Source organism: Dipodomys ordii, unplaced genomic scaffold, assembly GCF_000151885.1.
Source record: "Dipodomys ordii isolate 6190 unplaced genomic scaffold, Dord_2.0 Scaffold7, whole genome shotgun sequence".
NCBI lineage: Eukaryota > Metazoa > Chordata > Mammalia > Rodentia > Heteromyidae > Dipodomys > Dipodomys ordii.
In genome coordinates this window covers 1,556,144-1,573,558 of record NW_012267223.1, presented here as the reverse complement: position 1 = coordinate 1,573,558, position 17,415 = coordinate 1,556,144, and the positions used below count along the sequence as shown (strand labels likewise).

General features: G+C 57.7%; 1 protein-coding gene across 2 annotated transcripts; it reads left to right on the top strand.

The window, feature by feature from the left end:
* The first annotated feature begins 5,561 nt into the window (after positions 1-5,561).
* On the top strand, positions 5,562-16,633 carry Engase (endo-beta-N-acetylglucosaminidase). Of its 2 annotated transcripts, none has more exons than XM_013036181.1 (14): positions 5,562-5,701; positions 7,709-7,791; positions 7,928-8,129; positions 9,246-9,394; positions 9,866-10,023; positions 10,703-10,851; positions 11,150-11,315; positions 12,152-12,255; positions 12,625-12,733; positions 12,882-13,072; positions 13,540-13,685; positions 14,114-14,219; positions 14,487-14,601; positions 14,737-16,633. In XM_013036181.1, exons 1-14 carry the CDS (start codon positions 5,574-5,576, stop codon positions 15,133-15,135), a joined length of 2,205 nt encoding a protein of 734 aa, XP_012891635.1. In that variant the 5' UTR covers positions 5,562-5,573; the 3' UTR covers positions 15,136-16,633. The 2 variants fall into 2 exon arrangements, with proteins under 2 accessions (XP_012891635.1, XP_012891634.1); XM_013036180.1 differs by having other exon boundaries at positions 14,111-14,219.
* The last annotated feature ends 782 nt before the right edge of the window (positions 16,634-17,415 follow it).

Below are 17,415 nucleotides of genomic sequence, written 5' to 3'. Positions count from 1 at the left end.
ACCCATAGCCCCACTTCCAGCTTTTTCAGTGACTGTGGTACTGAGGAATGGAACCCAGGATTTCATGTGTGCTAGGCAAGCGCTCTACCACTAAGCTACCTTCCCAGCCCACAACTCATTCCTTACTATCCTCCTACCCTAGAGATCATTCTTTTGTGGTCTCTGGGCAACAGTCTAGCCTTAGACATCATACCCAAGAACCCAGGCATATCTGAAACGTGCCCTCGAGTGGTAACAAACAGTAGATGATAGAGGAAGTAGTTCTCAAAGGGACACTGCCCCCTCCCAACCGCATTGATCGGAAAACCAGATCAGTGTAAAAATAAGTGACACCACCAGGTGTTGGTGGCTCACGCCTGTCAGCTTTACTATTCGGGAAGCTGAGATCTGAGGACTGGGGTTCACACCAATCTGGGTGGCTCAGTGGTAGAGTGCCTGCTTTGCATACATGAGGCCCTGGGTTCGATTCCTCAGCACCACATAAGCAGAAAAAGCTGGAAGTTCTGCTGTGGTTCAAAGGGTATTGTGCTAGCCTTGAGCTGAAGAGCTGAGGGACAGTGTCCAGACCCAGAGTTCAAGAACCGCCTCCTTACCCCCAAAATAAAAAGCCAGTCTGGGTAGAAAAGTCCAAGAAACTCTTTTAACCAATTAGTCACCAGAAAGCTACAAGTGGAACTGTGGCTTGAGTGGCAGAGAGCCAGCCTAGAGTGAAGAATCCTAAGAAGAATATAAGGCCCTGAGTTCAAGCCCTAGTACTGGCACAGAATCAACAACAACAGCCAAACAACAAAACAAGCTGACCAGCCCAGAGACCACAAGTGAACCAGACTCCCAGCTTGAGAAAGCGGAGAAAGGGCACCAATGCCAATCCAAAGAAAACAGCGGCCACGAAAACAAAAACACGAGTTAGTGAAATAGAAAACAAACAAAAAAAGAACAAAATAAAGAGCTTGTTTGGAAATGACTTGTGGCACAGAAAGCCCTTCATCAAAAAGCATCAAGAGAGAAGAAGGGACACAAACAGCGCTGGAGCCAGAGGGGACGCAGGGGAGACAGGGGAGCCAGAGATTGAGAAATATAATTAGGAACAACTTCATACCCCTACATCTGAAAACCTTGATGGAGCAGATACTTTTCAAGGAAAACATTTATTAGCAGTGAGTGTTGGCCCAGAAAGAAAGAAAAATCCAAATGGATCAGGAACCCCAAAGCAAGATGCATAATCCAAGTCCTATCTCCCAGAAGGCATCTGAAGACAGACAGACCCGACCGTTTTGGGGCTAAAAGCAGAAGACTTCCAGTTCATGGCCTTGATTTGGAGACTGCTGTGACAGGCAGGGGAAATGGGGTGAACTATTAGCACGTGTGTCCCTACTGCCCCGTTGAAACACCATGCCACAAGACAGCAGGGACGGCTCAAAGACAAGCAGCATGCACAGGCATCCTACCCCATCTGTGCCATCCTGAACGGGGGCAACAGACTGTACCTACCAGTAAGAACAGGTATCAGAGCTGAGGGCTGGTGCTCACACCTGTAATCCTAGCTACTCAGGAGGCTGAGATCTGAGGATCAAGGTTTAAAGGCAGCCCAGGAGGGAAAGTCTGAGATTTTTATCTCCAATTAACTACCAAAAAGCTGGAAATAGAGGTGTGGCTCAAGTGGTAAGAGTCCAACCTTGAGTAAAAAGGCTCACAATGCCCAGGCCCTGAGTTCAAGCCCCAGTACTGGCAGAAACATGACAAATAAACAAATATGGCTTTGTGGAGCAGCTAGGAAAGTTCTGTAGGTGGAAGTGACAGTTTGAAAGTTTTATGTGTGCATCAACCTGAAGGAAGGGAAAGAAGATTTAATGAAGAAGGAACACAATGAGAAAAGATAAGACAGAATTTGCAGGTTTTAAAAAACCCAAACAAGCAAACAAAAGTAAGCCTTGCAAGGTAGGCTACTGTTCTGAGAGGTCTTCCTAATTCCTACGTTATGATGGTTTGAGTCTAGCACCTTCTCTCTTTCTCTCTCTCTCTTTCTCTCTCTCTCTCTCGTTGGTTGTGGGACCCAAACTCAGGGTCTGGGCGCTGTCCCTCAGCTCTTCAGCTCAAGGTGAATGTTCTACCACTTGAGCCACAGCACCACTTCCAGCTTTTTCTGTTTATGTGGGGCTGAGGAATCGAACCCAGGGCCTCATGTATGCAAGGCAGGCACTCTACCACTGAGACACCTTCCCATCCCTCCAGTGCCTTTTGACTTTTCAATAGTACCAAATTGTGCCCACGCAGCCATTCTATTTTCCACTTGCAAGACTTTTCTAAGAAGTGCAGGAGTTACTGAACCCTCGACTATAAGCCAGACTTGGTGTTAGGTTGTCTTTGTCAGCTGTGAGCAGTCAGAGTGGGGTGTTTTTTTTTTTTTTTTTTAAGAGTTTGAGCTCAGGGTCTTCAGTTTGTCAGGCAGATGAGCTACTGCTTGACCCATGCCTCTGTCTGACTTTTTTTTTTTTTGCTGGGTAATTGAAGACAGGGTCTTACTCACTTTTCTGCCTGGGCTGGCTTTGAACCACCATCCTTGGATCTCAGACTGCTATGTATCTGGGATTCCAGGCCTGAACGCCAGCACCCTGTTGGAGACTGCTCATTTCCCCGAGCGAGGCTGAAGGCACCCTTGGCTATGAGCCAAGGCACCGTACCAGGGATGGCCATGTGACCAGGGTCATGGGGGCAGAGTTCAGAGGCAGGCACAGGAGAACTGTGGTCCTAGCCCCCATCCCAAACCAAGATGAGAAGAGAGCTAGTTTCCTCGAGAATGTTAGCTGATGGGTGTGTGCTCAGGCCTGGCTTCCGAACCCTTCTCTTAGACCAGGATAAGAAAGCAGCTGGTCTCCTCAAGGATGCTAGCTTAAGTAACTTTCTGTTCTTCCAGATTGATATCTGCCTTGTGTTAGAGAAGAAACATATTTACGCATCACTAGCAATGTACGAAGTTCACTGCCTTTCCTACTCTAGTATGCTGGGTGACACACTGCCTGGGAGATGAGCCAGGGGCCTTGGTCCCCCGAGTCGAGGGCCCCTGGTTTCCCTGCTCTCACTCCTGAGACGGTCTCTGCTAGTAAAAAACCTGCTCATCACCACGCTGGACCAGGCAATGGCCAACTTAAGAGTATTTTCAACTTGCAATGGGTTTATCAGAAGGAAATGCCATTGTAAGGTAAGGCGTATCTGGGTCTACTCACGTTCATCTTTGTTAGATTCACCCACTGAAATAAATACCCAGTCTGTTCCTCTCAGGGAGGAACCTGGACCCAGAGGTCTGTGCCTTTGCTCCCCACCTTTGTAAACCCCCCTCAGGTGTTTCTGCCTCATAGTCTCTGATGGTTGCTATAGTTCCGTCAACCTATCCACACACCAGTTGGCAGCCAGCAAGACTCGGGTGAGGAAAAGTGGACAAGTGGAAGTCCTGCCCCTTTGCTGTGCAGACACAGCCAGAATTTCACACTTCACTCTGTTTCTGCACTCCTGTATCAGGGCTTGTTCTCGTGGCTTCTCTCAAGCTCTGGGGGCTGTCCTGGGAATATTGTATTTGTATTATGGCCATGCAGGGCTTGTAGTACTTCTGGAGCTTGAACTCAGGGCTCGGGTACTGTCCCTGAGCTTTTTGCTCAAGGATGATGCTCTACTATTTGAGTCACACCTCCACTTCTGGCTTTTTGTTTGTTGAGATAAGAGTCTCATGGAATTTCCTGCCCAGGATGGCTTCGAACTGCAATCCTCATATTTCAGCCTCTGGAGTAGCTAGGATTAGGGGCTTGAGCCATTGGTGCTCAGCTTCTTGACTTATTCTCCAGCAACCAAGACTGGGGACATGGGGGAAAGGTGTGTTTCTCTCCCCCCAGGCTCGTGTTAGATGGTCTTGCCTGGGCTCACACAGCCCTGGCCAGATGAGACTCACCACCATTCTGCTTTTTTCTGTGCTCTGAGCCCAGGGGCCTGGGCTTGCTGACCTGTACACCCTCTCAAGGCTGTCATCAACGGCCCCGCAAAGAGCTCCCCAAGGGATGATCTCCTGCCAGCGCTGTCCTCCCCACGCCTCACTGTCTTCTGATCCCAAGTGGCCCGTCCTTCCTGCCTGACTGGCCAGCTTGCAAAAATCAGACTCTACGTTCAAAAGACCTTAGTCATTACTCCCACCCTTGGAATTTATGGAAGCGTGGGGCCTCGTAAAGCTCAAAGTCTGCAACAATAATAAATAGGCCCAGTTAGCTTGGCTTGGGTAACCGCTGAGGCCCAGCCCGGAAACTCCAGGCTGCACAGGGGTTCTGGGGTTGGGAAGGAGAGGCCATCTCCTCTCACATTACCTTCTCCTCGTTGCTCAGGACAGTGATTGCCATGCTTTCTGTGAATTCTGTCTGTGCCCAGAGAGGCAGAGGTGCAGGTGTGCCCCTCTAGGCCTAGCACATTTAAGGGTGGATTTGGTGTGGACCACAGGCGTGGGCATGTGGAAAAATGGGTGTCAGTGAGAAACCATTTGTGTTCTGCACACTGAACATCTGGCCACCATCCCTCCCTGCTTTTCTTTGTCTTCCGTGGTGCCTGCTAAGTTGTAAGGAGTTCAGAGAGGCAGTCTTGTCCGGCAGAGGTTCAATGGCCACCCATCCTGTGGAAGGGCAGGTAGTTCTGTCTCTAGATATCCTAGCTGAAGATTGGATGCTTTTCTGAGTTCCTATCATCTCTCTACTCTTGTTGATCTAGAACACAATCCTTAGCACTTGTTGACATCGACACCGAAACAAGAAGCAGGGTTTTTTTTTTTACCTTTTCCTGGAAATGGTCATTTCCTAGAAGCTAGCAGGACAGAGGCCTGCCCGTCGGGGGGACGGCTTTCTGCACGGGTGTAACGTCTGAACTGCGTCTTGAGGAGGAGTTCGGCAGTGGAAACGGTGGTGGGCGTCCACCGGGAGGAACAGACCGGCCAGGGCGCGGAGGACCTGAGGGGCGGACATCCCCTTGCCCACCTGGTAGCCCTCTGGGCAGTCCTGGTCCCATTTCACCATTTACTGACTTTGTAACCACTCGCAGATGGTTTCAGCTCTGGGATGAACTTCAAGTTGCTAAAATAAAGAGTTGGTTGAGGACGGAGCTTGAGGAAGCAGTTGGGAGACTCCTGGGACCCTGGACTCAGAGCCCGCCCCGGCCCCGCCCCTCGCCCCGGCCCCGCCCCTCGCCCCGGCCCTTCTTCAGGCCCCGCCTCTCTCCCTGCCGCGCCTACTCTAATTCCTCCAGGCCCCGCCCATGTCCAGTGCCCCGCCCCTTCTCCAGACCCCGCCCCTCTCCCGGTAGAGCAGAGTCCAAATCCTCCAGGCTCCACCCTTCCACAGGCCCCGCCTCCACCATTCCTGACTATAAAGTCCGGTGCTGCTCGCCCGGAGCCGGAGTGGAGTTCTTCGCTTTGCCAATCCGGGCCGGGCCAGTGCGCCGCGCATTCCCATTGGCCGAGGACGGAGGCAGGGGGCGGGCCCTGACCTGCAATTGGCTCTCGGAGCCGGTGACGCGGAGCTCCGAGCGGCGGGCGGGCTGGAACTGTCATGGACGCCCCGGCAGTGCTGACCCGGGCGGCTGCGCGGCGAAAGCGGCAGCAGGGACTCGCGTCCCCGGAGGCCGGGACGCCGGAGGGGCGGGAGCGGCGGCCCGGGAGACGGCGGCCGGCACGCAGGTGGGTCGGGCGGAGGGGGCTCCCCGGGCGCGGCGCGGGAAGCGGCTCGCGGTGGGCGCCCGCCGTCCCCGCTCCCTGCCCGTCCCCTCCGCACCCAGGCGGGGTGCGGGCCCGAGCGTCCGGCCCGCGGCGGGACGGGCCCCGCACGCCGGCAGGGGCGGCCTCGGGGGCCCATCCGGTGAGCCCTGGCCAGCAGGCGGCCGGGGCAGAGTCAAAGCACCAACATGCGACCTGCAGACCAAAGCAGTCGGTCTGCTGCGACCGAGGCCCCCGCGGGCCACGGGCCGGAACGGTGGGGACGACAGGTGACCAAGGCCGTCGGGGAGGATGCTCAGAACCCGCTTGAGCCTGTCCCCTCCTCCCACCCGCCCGGCCGGCTCTTCCAGTCCCAATCCCAGAGGTTCCGTCCTGACCCAGATGCTGGGCTCCCAGACCTGGCCGGCCCCGAGGGCAGGCCTGGTGTGGGAGGGATGGCCCCAGGCAGCCGAGGACTTGGAGTATGTCAGCTTTGCCCTTCCTTCCTTCCTTCCTTCCTTCCTTCTTTCCTTTCTTCCTTCCTTCTTTCCTTCCTTCCTTCCTTCCTTCCTTCCTCCCTCCCTCCCTCCCTCCCTCCCTCCCTCCCTTCCTTCCTTCCTCCCTTTCTTTTTCTTTCTCTTTTTCTTTCTTCCTTTCTTAAAACAAAACTAACATGTTTATTTTTTGTCCATCATGGGGCTTGAACTTTGGGTCTGGGCGCTGTCCCTCAGCTCTTCAGCTCAAGGCGAGCACTCTACCACTTGAGCCACAGCGCCACTTCCGGCTTTTTCTGTTTATGTGGTGCTGAAGAGGCATGTGAGGAAAGCACTCTACCACTGAGCCACCTTCCCAGCCCTTCAGCTTTCATTTCTCTGGTCACTATCGCAGCTTCTTCTCACTCCTTGAAAAATAGTAAAATGATGATGATGATGAGGAGGAGGAGGAGGAGGAGAATTGCTGTTTAGTTGGGTGAGGTGTCTCACACCTGTAATTCTAGCTACTGAAGATGCTGAGATTGGAGGCTCATGGCTCAAAACCACTCTGAGTAGAAAACATCCACCAGGGCTGGGAAGGTGGCTCAGTGGTAGAGTGCTTGCCTTGTGTACATGAGGCCCTGGGTTCGATTCCTCAGCACCATATAAATAGAAAAAGCTGGAAGTGGCACTGTGTGGCTCAAGTGGTAGAGTGCTTGCCTTGAGCTGAAGAGCTGAGGGACAGCCCAGAGTTCAAGCCTCATGACTGGCAAAAAAAAAAAAAAAGAGAAGAAAAGAAAGAAAAAGAAAACATCCACCATACTCTGTCTCTAGTTTACCAGCAAAAAGCCAGGCTGAAGGTGTAAGACAAGGGGTAGAGCATCCACCTAGCAAGCAAGCTGAACAAGATACAGGCCCTGTGTTCAAACCCCACTAATATAAAATAAATAACCAGCACACATACAAAAAAGGCTGGGAGCTTGGCTCAGCAGCAGAGCCCTGCCTAACAAAGGTGAGGCCCTAAGTTCAAACTCCAGTACTGCCCAAAACAAACCAAAATCTAAACCTGTTTAATTTAGTGTACCAAAGGTACCCTTTCCTCTTATCCACATTTACTAACTGTGAAATACCCTTAGGGGAATGCAGTCTGGAAAGAACACCTGACCCCTGTTCTCTCCAGACCCAACACCTTGTTCATACATCTGTAGTCTTTGCCTCTTGACTGAGCAAAACTCCTGTTCCTGTGAAGTGTTTGTCTTCAGTCTTCTGTATGGGATTGGCTCTTTGGGTGGGGAAGGTGTTTATCTGTGGTCTTGGTTATTGGCATCAGTGCCCAGATAGAAGCTGAGCCCTGGTTGCTGACAAAGGGGACTTGAGGGATGAGCAGGGACTTGAAGGATGTGCTGCTTTGGTTCTGTACAGGCACCAGCATCTGGTTTGTTTTAAATGATGAAAGTTATGTCTAGGTAACATCTAGCCATTTGCTTCCTTTTATTTATTAACTGTACTCTTTGCTTAGAATTCAAGAAGACCAGGAGGAAGCAGCAGAAGCAGAGGCGGTCTTTCGGGAAGTGGTCAGTTTCTCCTCGGATCCTTTGCCAGGTGAGATAACCAGGTGTCACCAGGTGGGGTCACTACCTGGTGATCTCTCCCTGTCTGCTCTCTGGCTTCTGCCCAGGGTGGTCCCCAGCCCCCTGAGCTCATTCCGTTATTTTTCACCTTTCCCTCCTTGGACCAGCTAGATATTATGACAAGGACACCACCAAGCCTATCAGTTTTTACTTGTCCTCCTTGGAGGAGCTTCTGGCCTGGACGCCCCTCATGGAGGACAGCTTCAACATGGCCCTGGAGCCCCTACAGTGTCGCCAGCCCCCGCTGAGCAGCCCCAGGCCCCGGACCCTGCTGTGTCATGACATGATGGGCGGGTACCTAGAAGACAGGTGAGCGGAAGCTGGACCCTGAGACCCTGTGGTAGGAAGCGGTGGGGGATGACGCTCTGTGGTAGAGAGACCTCTAGACGGGCATCAGTTCTGGTTCTTCTAATCAGGCTCTGCTCTTCTCAGGAGGAAAACTCAGGCCTAGTTAAGCGTTGTCGAATAGGAGCAAGGATTGGTCATCTGTCTCATTCAGCTGCATAGTCATCTGGTTTGTCCAAGTGTCCCAGCTTCAAATCTGGTGGACGGTGCCAGGCACCAGTGGCTCACGCCTGTAATCCTAGCTACTCAGGAGGCTGAGATCTGAGGACCATGGTTCAAAGCCAACCCCGTGCAGGAAAGTCTGTGAGACTCTTATCTCCAATGAACCTCTCAGAAAACCAGAAGTGGCACTGTGGCTCCAGTGGTAGAGCACTAGCCTTGATCTGAAGAGCTGAGGGACAGCGCCCAGGCCCAGAGTTCAAGCCCCACAACTGACAAAAAAATAAAATAAAATAAAAATCTGGTGGACGGGGAGGGACATAGCAAGGAAGCCCTGGCCTCTGGCTTTGTCTGCACAGCTCTTCCCCTTGGGACTGCCTTGCTCTTGGCTTCAGCTTCCGGGGCACAGTGTGGTTCTGCTCCTTTCCCACTCCTAGCTACGTGTGTCCCATTGGAAGCGATCTTAAATGTCCATAAAGCATTGTTTGTGGTGACTGATAAGGAGTCCTGAGTCAGAGCCAGCCATCGGCCATCAAGGTGCAGACACATGGGTGGCAGGACTTCGGATGCAGCCTGGCCCTCAGGCAGGAAAACTGACCCTGGGGTGCCAACGGCCCTCCCTGTTCAGAGCAGAAGCCAGAGACAGGAGGGTTTCCTCTCCTCCCTCACCTGCTCAGAAGGTCAGGAATGCTCGGCTCCTGAAGGGCCAGTGGCTGTGCTAGTGCCCAGAGGAAAGGCCTCCCCACCTGGTTGCAAACAGAAGCCGGCTTGTTCTTCCTGTCTGCTTCTCACTCCCCCTGCACAGCAGCTTTTCTGTCCAGGCCAGTGACCAGAACTGAAGAGAGACTCTGTCGGACTACCATTCTCCGCTGTGGTCTCTGAGTCCTCCTCCTGGCTCCATCCTGGTTCTGCCTCTGCCAGGTTCATCCAGGGCGCCGTGGTGCAGACGCCCTACTCCTTCTACCACTGGCAGTACGTGGACGTCTTCGTGTACTTCAGCCATCACACGGTCACCATCCCTCCGGTGGGCTGGACCAACGCTGCCCACAGACATGGCGTCAGCGTGCTGGGTAAGAGCCAGGCCGCCAGCAGACCTGCTGGTGACCCAGCGATGCGAGAGAAAAGGGGGGCGGCTCCCGGTGCGGGGCTGCCTCCAGAGCTCAAGTTCACACTTGGTGGAGAGGACCCATAGTAACTGTGTGCACCACAGATCACTCACTGTGGCAGTGACTCACCTAACAGCTGAGGGGCTGGGGTGTGGCTCAGCGGTCACGTGCTTACCTAGCAGTGCTTGGCACACGTGCGTGCATGCACACACACGTATACACAACCATAGACATCTAAGCAAACCCACCACGCTGTGTTCTAGTTGAGACCCTTGGCCACTTAGCTGGTGGCTGGAGGCTGTCTGCTGACCCGACTGAGTGGGACCAAGAGTAGGAATGTGCCAGAGGCTGGGCAGTGGGTCTGACGCTGTTGGGTGAGGAAGCGCGCTGGCCGGAGAGCCTCCCCGTCTCACGTTGCCCTGCCCTGCGTTGCAGGGACTTTCATCACCGAGTGGAGCGAGGGGGGCAGGCTCTGCGAGGCCTTCCTGGCCGGGGAACAGCGCTCCTACCAGGCCGTGGCCGATCAGCTGGTTCAGATCGCTCAGTTTTTTCGCTTTGATGGCTGGCTGATCAACATCGAGAACTCTCTGAGTGTGAGCATAGCTTCTGTCCCCCCTCCTCCACGCTCGCCCACCTCTCCCTCCACTACCCCATCCACCCTCCACATACTCCTTCCATCTCCCCCTCCACTGCCTCTTGTCCACCCTTCTCCATGCTTGGCCCCTCTCTCCCCTCCACTGTCCCCTGTCCACTCTGTCCATGCCTGGCTCACCGGCCAGGGGGGGCCCCCCACCCTTCTGTGTGCTCTGCTCTGCTCGGTGCCTGCATCACCCCGCCCGCCGCCCTCCACACCCCAGGCCTCACCTCACAAGAGCGTGATGCTCCAGGCAGGGCCAACTCCGCTGCCTTAGTGGGCTCGCCATGGGCAGTCTCCCCAGATGCTTCCAGAGCTTGCTCAGCTGCACTCTTCTCTCTGTTCTTTCCTTGTCTCCGTTTTTGCGTGGGGCCAGATGTGTTTTCCTTTCTATGGCCACCCTTCCCTTCCAGTTCTTTCCTCTTTCCCTAACTTCTGGACCGCATCCTTCCTCTCCAGCATGAAAGGAAGGGCACTGGCCGACCCCTCCTCTTGGTGGCTGTGGGGTTTGGGAGGCTTTGGGGACGCTGATGTTCTTGGTGGGTGTTGGTTCCGTGTCCCATGTGCTCTCTGCTGACTCTTTCTCCTGGCATGCATGCCTGCCTTCCCGAGGGCCTGATTCTCTTTCTGTCCTCCAGCGAGCCGCCGTGGGAAACACGCCTGCTTTCCTCCAGTACCTGACCTCCCAGCTCCACCGGCAGGTCCCCGGGGGCCTGGTGCTGTGGTATGACAGCGTGGTGCAGAGCGGGCAGCTCAAATGGCAGGATGAGCTCAACGAGCACAATCGGTGAGTGCCCGGCGTGGCCCATCTCTCGGGGGCATTGTGTGCAGGCCGGCTTTGGGTAGGAAGAGGGCGGGGGAGAAGGCCTGAGCTTTCTACTTTCCTCATCATGGGCAGGGAAATCAGCACCCGACGGCCCAGCGCAGCGCCTTGGGCTGCAGCTCACAACTTCCGGGCAGGCTCTGCTCTTTGGAAGAACGCTGCAGGCTCAGGCAGCCCTGGTCTGTCCCGCTGGGTGGTGAGCCCCTGGCCATGGGCACCCTGTCCTGCCAGTCCGGCCTCAGTGGGTCTCTGCCACCCTCAGGGTCTTCTTCGATGCCTGTGATGGCTTCTTCACCAACTACAACTGGCGGGAAGAGCACCTGGAACGGATGCTGGCGCTGGTCGGCGAGCGCCTGGCCGACGTGTATGTGGGCGTCGACGTGTTCGCCAGGGGGAAAGTGGTCGGAGGCCGCTTTGACACAGATAAGGTGGGTACCTTTGTGCCAGAGCTCGGGCCGGCCGCCTCGAGCCCTCCGTGGTCTCCTGTCCCTGCGGGCCTCTTGCTGCCCCTCAAGGGAAAGAAGGGGCGGCTGTTCTCAGAGCGGGGGACAGAGGAACCTCCCGCCCTGCTCGGAGTCCACACTGTCCCAGCGAGGCCTCGCTTCCACCCGTGTCTGCCAGACTGTGTGTGCATGGCAGAGGCCTGGTGTTCCCGCTGCTACTCTCACTCCCAGCCAGGCTCCCTTTCTAAGGAACATGGAACCCATCTTCCAGGGCAGGGTAGCGTAGGGAAGGCTGGGAAGCGCTGCACTGCTCCTCAGGCAGCTCAAGGGCCAAGAACATGTGAGCTGGGGGGGGCCGGTGGAGTCCCCCGGCTTGCTGCTCCAGCAGTGAGGAATGAGGATGCCAGCCACCCACCTATGAGGGGAGAGCGGGGTCTTGTGTCAGCCATTGGTTCTGCCCCTGCCCTGCCCTTGCCCCTGCTCCCCTCCGTCCTGCCCCTTCCCTGGCTTAAGGATGCGTTCAGGAGGTAAACAAATGCATTGCCTGGAGATGGTCTTTGCCCTCTGTGACTCTGGTGAGAAGTGTGTGTGTGTGTGTGTGTTGCCAGTGTGTGTGTGTGTACCGGCCCCCAGGAAGCTGCCTGCCTGCCTCTCTAGCGCTCTCTTCTGGTCGGCCTGAGAATGATGGGAAGAGCCCCCAAGCTCAGAGGGAGGGATGTGGACAGCTCCCCTCTTCCCAAGCTGCCAGAGACAGGCAGGGCGTGCTGGTGCTAGAGTTGGCCGCCTGGACTCTGAGCATCTCTGTGACTTGTGTCTCCTAGTCGCTGGAGCTGATCCGGAAGCATGGCTTCTCTGCTGCTCTCTTTGCTCCCGGCTGGGTATACGAGTGTCTGGAGAAGAAGGATTTCTTCCAGAACCAGGACAAGTGAGGCTGCCATTCTAGGGCTTTGCCTGGGCTTGTGGGAGGAGGGAGGGCATCTCAGGGCTGTCCTCGGTGTCTAGCAGAAGCTGAGGTTCTGCTCTGCCGTGGCCATCCTCCCGTCCCCGGACGTGGGGTGTGGTGGAGGTCATGTTCAGGAGGGTGGAGGAGGGAGGGTGGAGGCCAGTGGGGGGAGGAGCAGAGGGTGAGGCCTTGCTTGAGTTTCTAGCTTCTTGGTAGCTGGAGAACGCTGGCTCTCTTGCAGGGCGAGGGGGCCTGGGGTGATGAAGGTGAGTCTGAGGGGTGCTGAGAGACCTCGTCACTCTGACGGAGCTGTGCCGCCCTCCCTCCCCCCACGCCCCTTGTCTCTGGCAGGTTCTGGGGTCTGCTGGAACGCTACCTACCCACACACAGCATCTGCTCCCTGCCTCTCGTCACCTCCTTTTGCCTGGGCATGGGGAAGAGGAGAGTCTGCTATGGCCAGGTGTGTGGTGCCCAGCCTCAACTGGCATGGGTGGGAGGGAGCTACGGGGTGAGCGATGGTGGTTTAACCTGTCCCCAGCCCCCAGGCACCCTGCTCTGGAGCCTCTGCACAGGACCCCCCCCATCTTCTCAGTCACGCCTTCCTCCAGGAGCAGGTGGCGGGGCCCTGGTACCACCCGAGCGCCCAGGAGGTGCAACCCCTCTTCGGTGAACACAGGCTGGCCGGGCACAGCCAGGGCTGGGTGAAGACACATTGCTGCCTGGCCGATGCCTGGCACGGGGGCAGCTCCCTGCTCATCCGCGGGGTGATCCCTCCCGAGGTTGGCAGCGTGGCCGTGAGGTGGGTGAGTGACAGGGCGGGGCGTGTGGGCCTCCGGTCGCCTCCTCTGGCCATCACCACGGTGGGCAGTGGTGCAGAGGAGTCTATACGGGGATGGGGGCCGGAGGACGGGGCAGAGGGCAGGGGCAGGGAACGGGGCGGAGGACAGAGGACAGTTTCCTGAGAGCTTGGCTGCAGCACAAGGCAGAGCCCCACAGCCCTGCGCGGGAGCCCACGTGGCAGCGCCAGCTTGCTTGTGACGGGTCTAGGGCTCTGTCCTGCAGACCCCGGCGTCCCCAGCCCAGCCGGAGAAGTCAGCTGTGTGGCTGCCTTGGGTAGCACAGGCCGTGTTTGGGAACGTGGGCTCCTCAGCAGCACGGCGCTGGGCGTGGGGCCTGGCTGGAGGGCTTGGGACGCGATCTGGAGTGAGCCAGCTCCTCGGCAGACTTCCTTCCTCCTCCGTAGCTCACACGGAGTTTCTTCTCTAGGTTGTTTTCCCTGCAGGTCCCCGTGCCGCCTAAGATTTTCCTGTCCATGGTGTATAAGCTGGAAGGGTCTTCGGACGTCAAGGTCGCTTTGGAACTTAGCACCGGGGACACTGGGTGTGCCATTGACAATGTCTCCGTGCTGAGTGGTGAGGGCTGGGCTGGTGGCCGTGTGTACTGGGGAGTAAGGGAAGAGAAGTCTAGAGGCCTGTTGCGGTAGGGGAGGGACGGGAGCTGGAGTGCATGGGGTCTGGTGAACCCTGCTTTCCATGGAGTCAGGGCAGCGTGGGGACTTCCTGCTCAGCCAGCCTTGTGACCCTGCCGGGCAACGGCAGCTCCCAGGGGACGGATGCGGGCCTCCGGCTGGCTGTGGCATGGTAGAGGCCTGTAAGCTGGGAGAGGAGAGGGCGGAGGGGGAGAGGGAGCCTGGCCGGTCCCAGACACTTGTCTCATTTGTGCCTGGTGGCCCCCGGCCTCTATGACACCAGGGCTCCCGCTGGGACCCCAGGGTCCCCCCCACGTCCCTCCTGTGCTTTCCTTTGAGGTTCTCCTCTCAAGCCCCTTTCTTGTGCAGCAGAAGCTGGCTCCAGGCACAGCCCCCGGCCCCTCCGGGTGCCCCCCACCAAGCTGGCTAGATGGGTGGGCCGCTGTGGCCAGCAGCGTGGCGGAGGCTGGATCCAGCGGTGAGTCCCCTTCTCACCGGTCTGGAGTGGCTGGCCACACAGGAGGGGTGCTTGGAGGTGTCGGGTCCCCTGCTGGGAATTTCTAGTACTCATGGGAAGGCAGAGATAGGCTCTGAGCTTCCAGGTTTGGAAGCGCTCTGAGACCCAGGCCCGGGCCCAGGCCCAAGACACTCCCTGGGAGCATTTGAGGTCGCTGCAGAGACCTGATGTAGGCCTGGGCTTCCCCCCTCCCCACCGAGCACATCCTGGTACCTCTGTCTCCCCCAGCTGCTATGAGGTGAGCCTGCGTGAGTGCCTCCTGCAGGACCTCTTCGTGAGCTTCTCCCGGACACGGGGCAGCCGGGAGGAGGAGAGCTTCGCCTGTCGCCTCGGGGAGATTCAGGTGTGTGTTCTGGCATGAAGGGCAGCCGCTGAGGCTGGGGCGGGGCACGGGGGGCCTGGGACTGTGAGGAGGGGTGGGGGGCCTGGGCCCCTGCCCCACCCATCTGGCCGTCTCTGAGCCTTCTCTCTGCGGCAGGTGGTGGACGCCGAGAGCCTGCTGGCCCCTCTGCCCCAGGTGCAGGATGTGACCATCTCACAGGTCCGCTGGCTGCCACCGGCCTCCGGCTCCGAGGGGCCCCTGGCCGAGCTCAGGCTCAGCTGCACCCTGCACTGGTCCTACCTCCTCCGCCACGCCCGGGGCTTCCGAATCCACTGGTGGCAGAGGACCAGGGGGGGTTCCCCCGGCCCGGAGAGGCCCACATTCCTGGGCCTGGCTTTTGCCGCCCAGTACCGGGTGGTGGACTTGCTGGTGGTGGCCACAGGGCCGGGCCAGGAGGGCCGGGTGGAATTCCTGGTGGAGCCTGTCCCCAGGGAAGGCTTTGTGGTGCCTCAGGCTGAATGGGGCAGGGCGGCCCTGGTCTATGCTGCCCCCTAGTCCGAGGGCCCCAAAGCATAGCGCCTCCTCACCTCCGATTGCTGCAGCCATGCAAGACCCCTGCCAAGTAAAGCCAGGGCCCCAGAAAACCTGTCTCCAGACCTTCCCTGTGGCTTTCTGCGTGGGTCACAGGAGCGGGCTGGTGGTGGCGGCTCTGGATAGGCGGGGCTCTGCACGCGCGCCCCACACTGCGTGCTTCCCAAGGACAAAGGAGAGGGCTTGCGGGGGCTGCCTGGAGAACCCCACAGAGGGCTCCCTGTGATAGGCTGGAAGATGCCCGTGCTATTCATTGGATGGCTTTTTAGAAACAAATTGTGGTAAGAGAGCTCCCCAGCAGGCCAGGGGAAGGTCTGAAAAGATGCAGTTCTCGGGTGGCTAGGGGACCAGGCGCCCCGACCGGCGGACGGGGAGCATCACAGCCCCCCTGTGTGGGGTGTGCCTGCCCCGGCCCAGATGTTGGGGCCAGTAGCAGCTTTGGTGCCCTCCCCTCCCCCCTGTGGCTGGCCTTCCCCTGGGTGCCACTGGAGCCCCTTTCCGGCCTTTTCTCCTGTCCCTGCTCTGCCGCACGGCTTCTGCAGAGGTCCTGCTGAGCCCTGGGTGGCCTGTCCCCCACCCCCCGCAATCTGTGGGTCTCTGGGCCTCCAGCAGCGCTCCAGCACCCCGCCCCCTCCCAGAGCCATGTGAGGGGCTGAGGTGGCACGGGCAGCATCAAAGGCTGGGCGGGGGTGGGTCTCACCTCTGGGTCACATAGGCTCAGGCCTCCTGTCCACTTCCTATGCCCCACATGTGCTGAGCCCACCCGGAAGCCACCCCTCGGGGTCAGTCTGTGGACTGCACCTTGCACAGGAGACAGGCTGCCCGGTGCTGGGGCAGCCATGCGCAGGGTAGGTGGGCTGTGTTTTCCTGAGAGCTGAGGGCCCAGTCTGGAGCCGCAGGTCTCCTGCGGGGCTCAGTTCCCCCACCTTCCCTGCTTCTGGCAGGAGCCTGCGACCTCAGGCTGGGCACATCCTAGGACCCAGGGCAGGGCCCTGCCCCTGCTGGCTGCTGACTGCTGCAGGCCAAGCCCTGGCTCCCGCAGTCCCGGGAGTGGCCAGCAGGCTCACCTTGGTGGCAGTCACCGTACAAGCCAACGTCTCTGCTGTCTCAGAGCTTTGGCTTTCCTGCTAAACCTGCCCCAGAGCGCCAAGTCTCCCAGCTTGAGCGAGGGCAGGGCAGCCTGGCATCTGCGCCCACTTCCTTTGTTTCAGGATGTCTGTGTTTTAGTGCCAGCGCCTCCAAATACTTTCTGCAGAGGAGGGAAAATTTATAGTGGCAATTATTTCCTCACAGTCTGGTGATCAAGCAATTAGAAGGAAAGGGGCCTAGCAGAGCGTGGCGTTTGGCCGAGAGCAGGGCCCAGTCCCGGCGGTGCAGGCTCCAGTGCGGGAAAATTAATCTGCCAGCGTTGAAGCCCGCGTCCCTCTGGTGGGTGTGATTACTCTGAAATAAATTACCCGACATGGTGAAAAATGAGAACCTGAGTCTTGGTGAGATCTGGCTCCTGGGCTCACCCCTGGCCCACAATTCTGAGGCTCTTGGTTTCCTTGAGGCCCAGCCCAGCCCCCACCCAGCCTCCCTCCCTCCTCTGCTGCAGCCTCACCCACCTCCCAGGGGCCAGAGAAGAACATGTACCTCCAGGCAATGCAAGTCTTCTAGCTTCTGCGGCGTGACCCTGGGCACCCCGTTCCACGGAGGCCCAGGAGAGGAGACCATGGCCAGAAGAGCCTGCGGTCTGGGCTTTAAATTCCCGCCCAGAGCGTGTTCTGCCCTCCCGCCCCCTGGGGAGACACCCGGGCCTCGGCCCCCCAACCCTGTGCCTGGAGCTGCCAAATCAGAAAGAGCATTCCTGGCTTGAAGAAAGAAATCTTTATTAATAATCTTAATAATAATACTGTTGGTTTGAATGATCACACCTTGGAAGCATACAGAATGGTAAGAAAGGAAGCCTGGGGCTTGGCTGCAGTCCTGGGGGGGACAGGGCGGGGTCTGAGCTGCTGCAGGAAGAGGGTCCGAGACAGCAGGAGGCGCGGGCTCTACGGAGGACAGAGCCAGAGACAGGCGCGGGGCTGTGTACAACAGGAGTAGAAAAGGAGGGCTCCATGTCAGTAGCTTCGGTAGCTGATGCTGAGTATAAAGTGAGGTGTGTTTCATGAGACAGCGGAGCCGTGTCGGGAGCCCATGGTTTCATGAAGTTTTTGCTGCAGCTAGCCCTGCCTGGCTGGGGCCCTGCCTGCCACCTGG

Bases quoted from the DNA above. Each gene is read 5' to 3' on its own strand.
- Engase (XM_013036180.1), top strand. From the start codon at position 5,574: ATGGACGCCCCGGCAGTGCTGACCCGGGCGGCTGCGCGGCGAAAGCGG. The intron at 8,130-9,245 runs GTGAGCGGAAGC...TGCCTCTGCCAG, and splicing joins GGCGGGTACCTAGAAGACAG to GTTCATCCAGGGCGCCGTGG. The intron at 12,734-12,881 runs GTGTGTGGTGCC...GCCTTCCTCCAG, and splicing joins GGAGAGTCTGCTATGGCCAG to GAGCAGGTGGCGGGGCCCTG.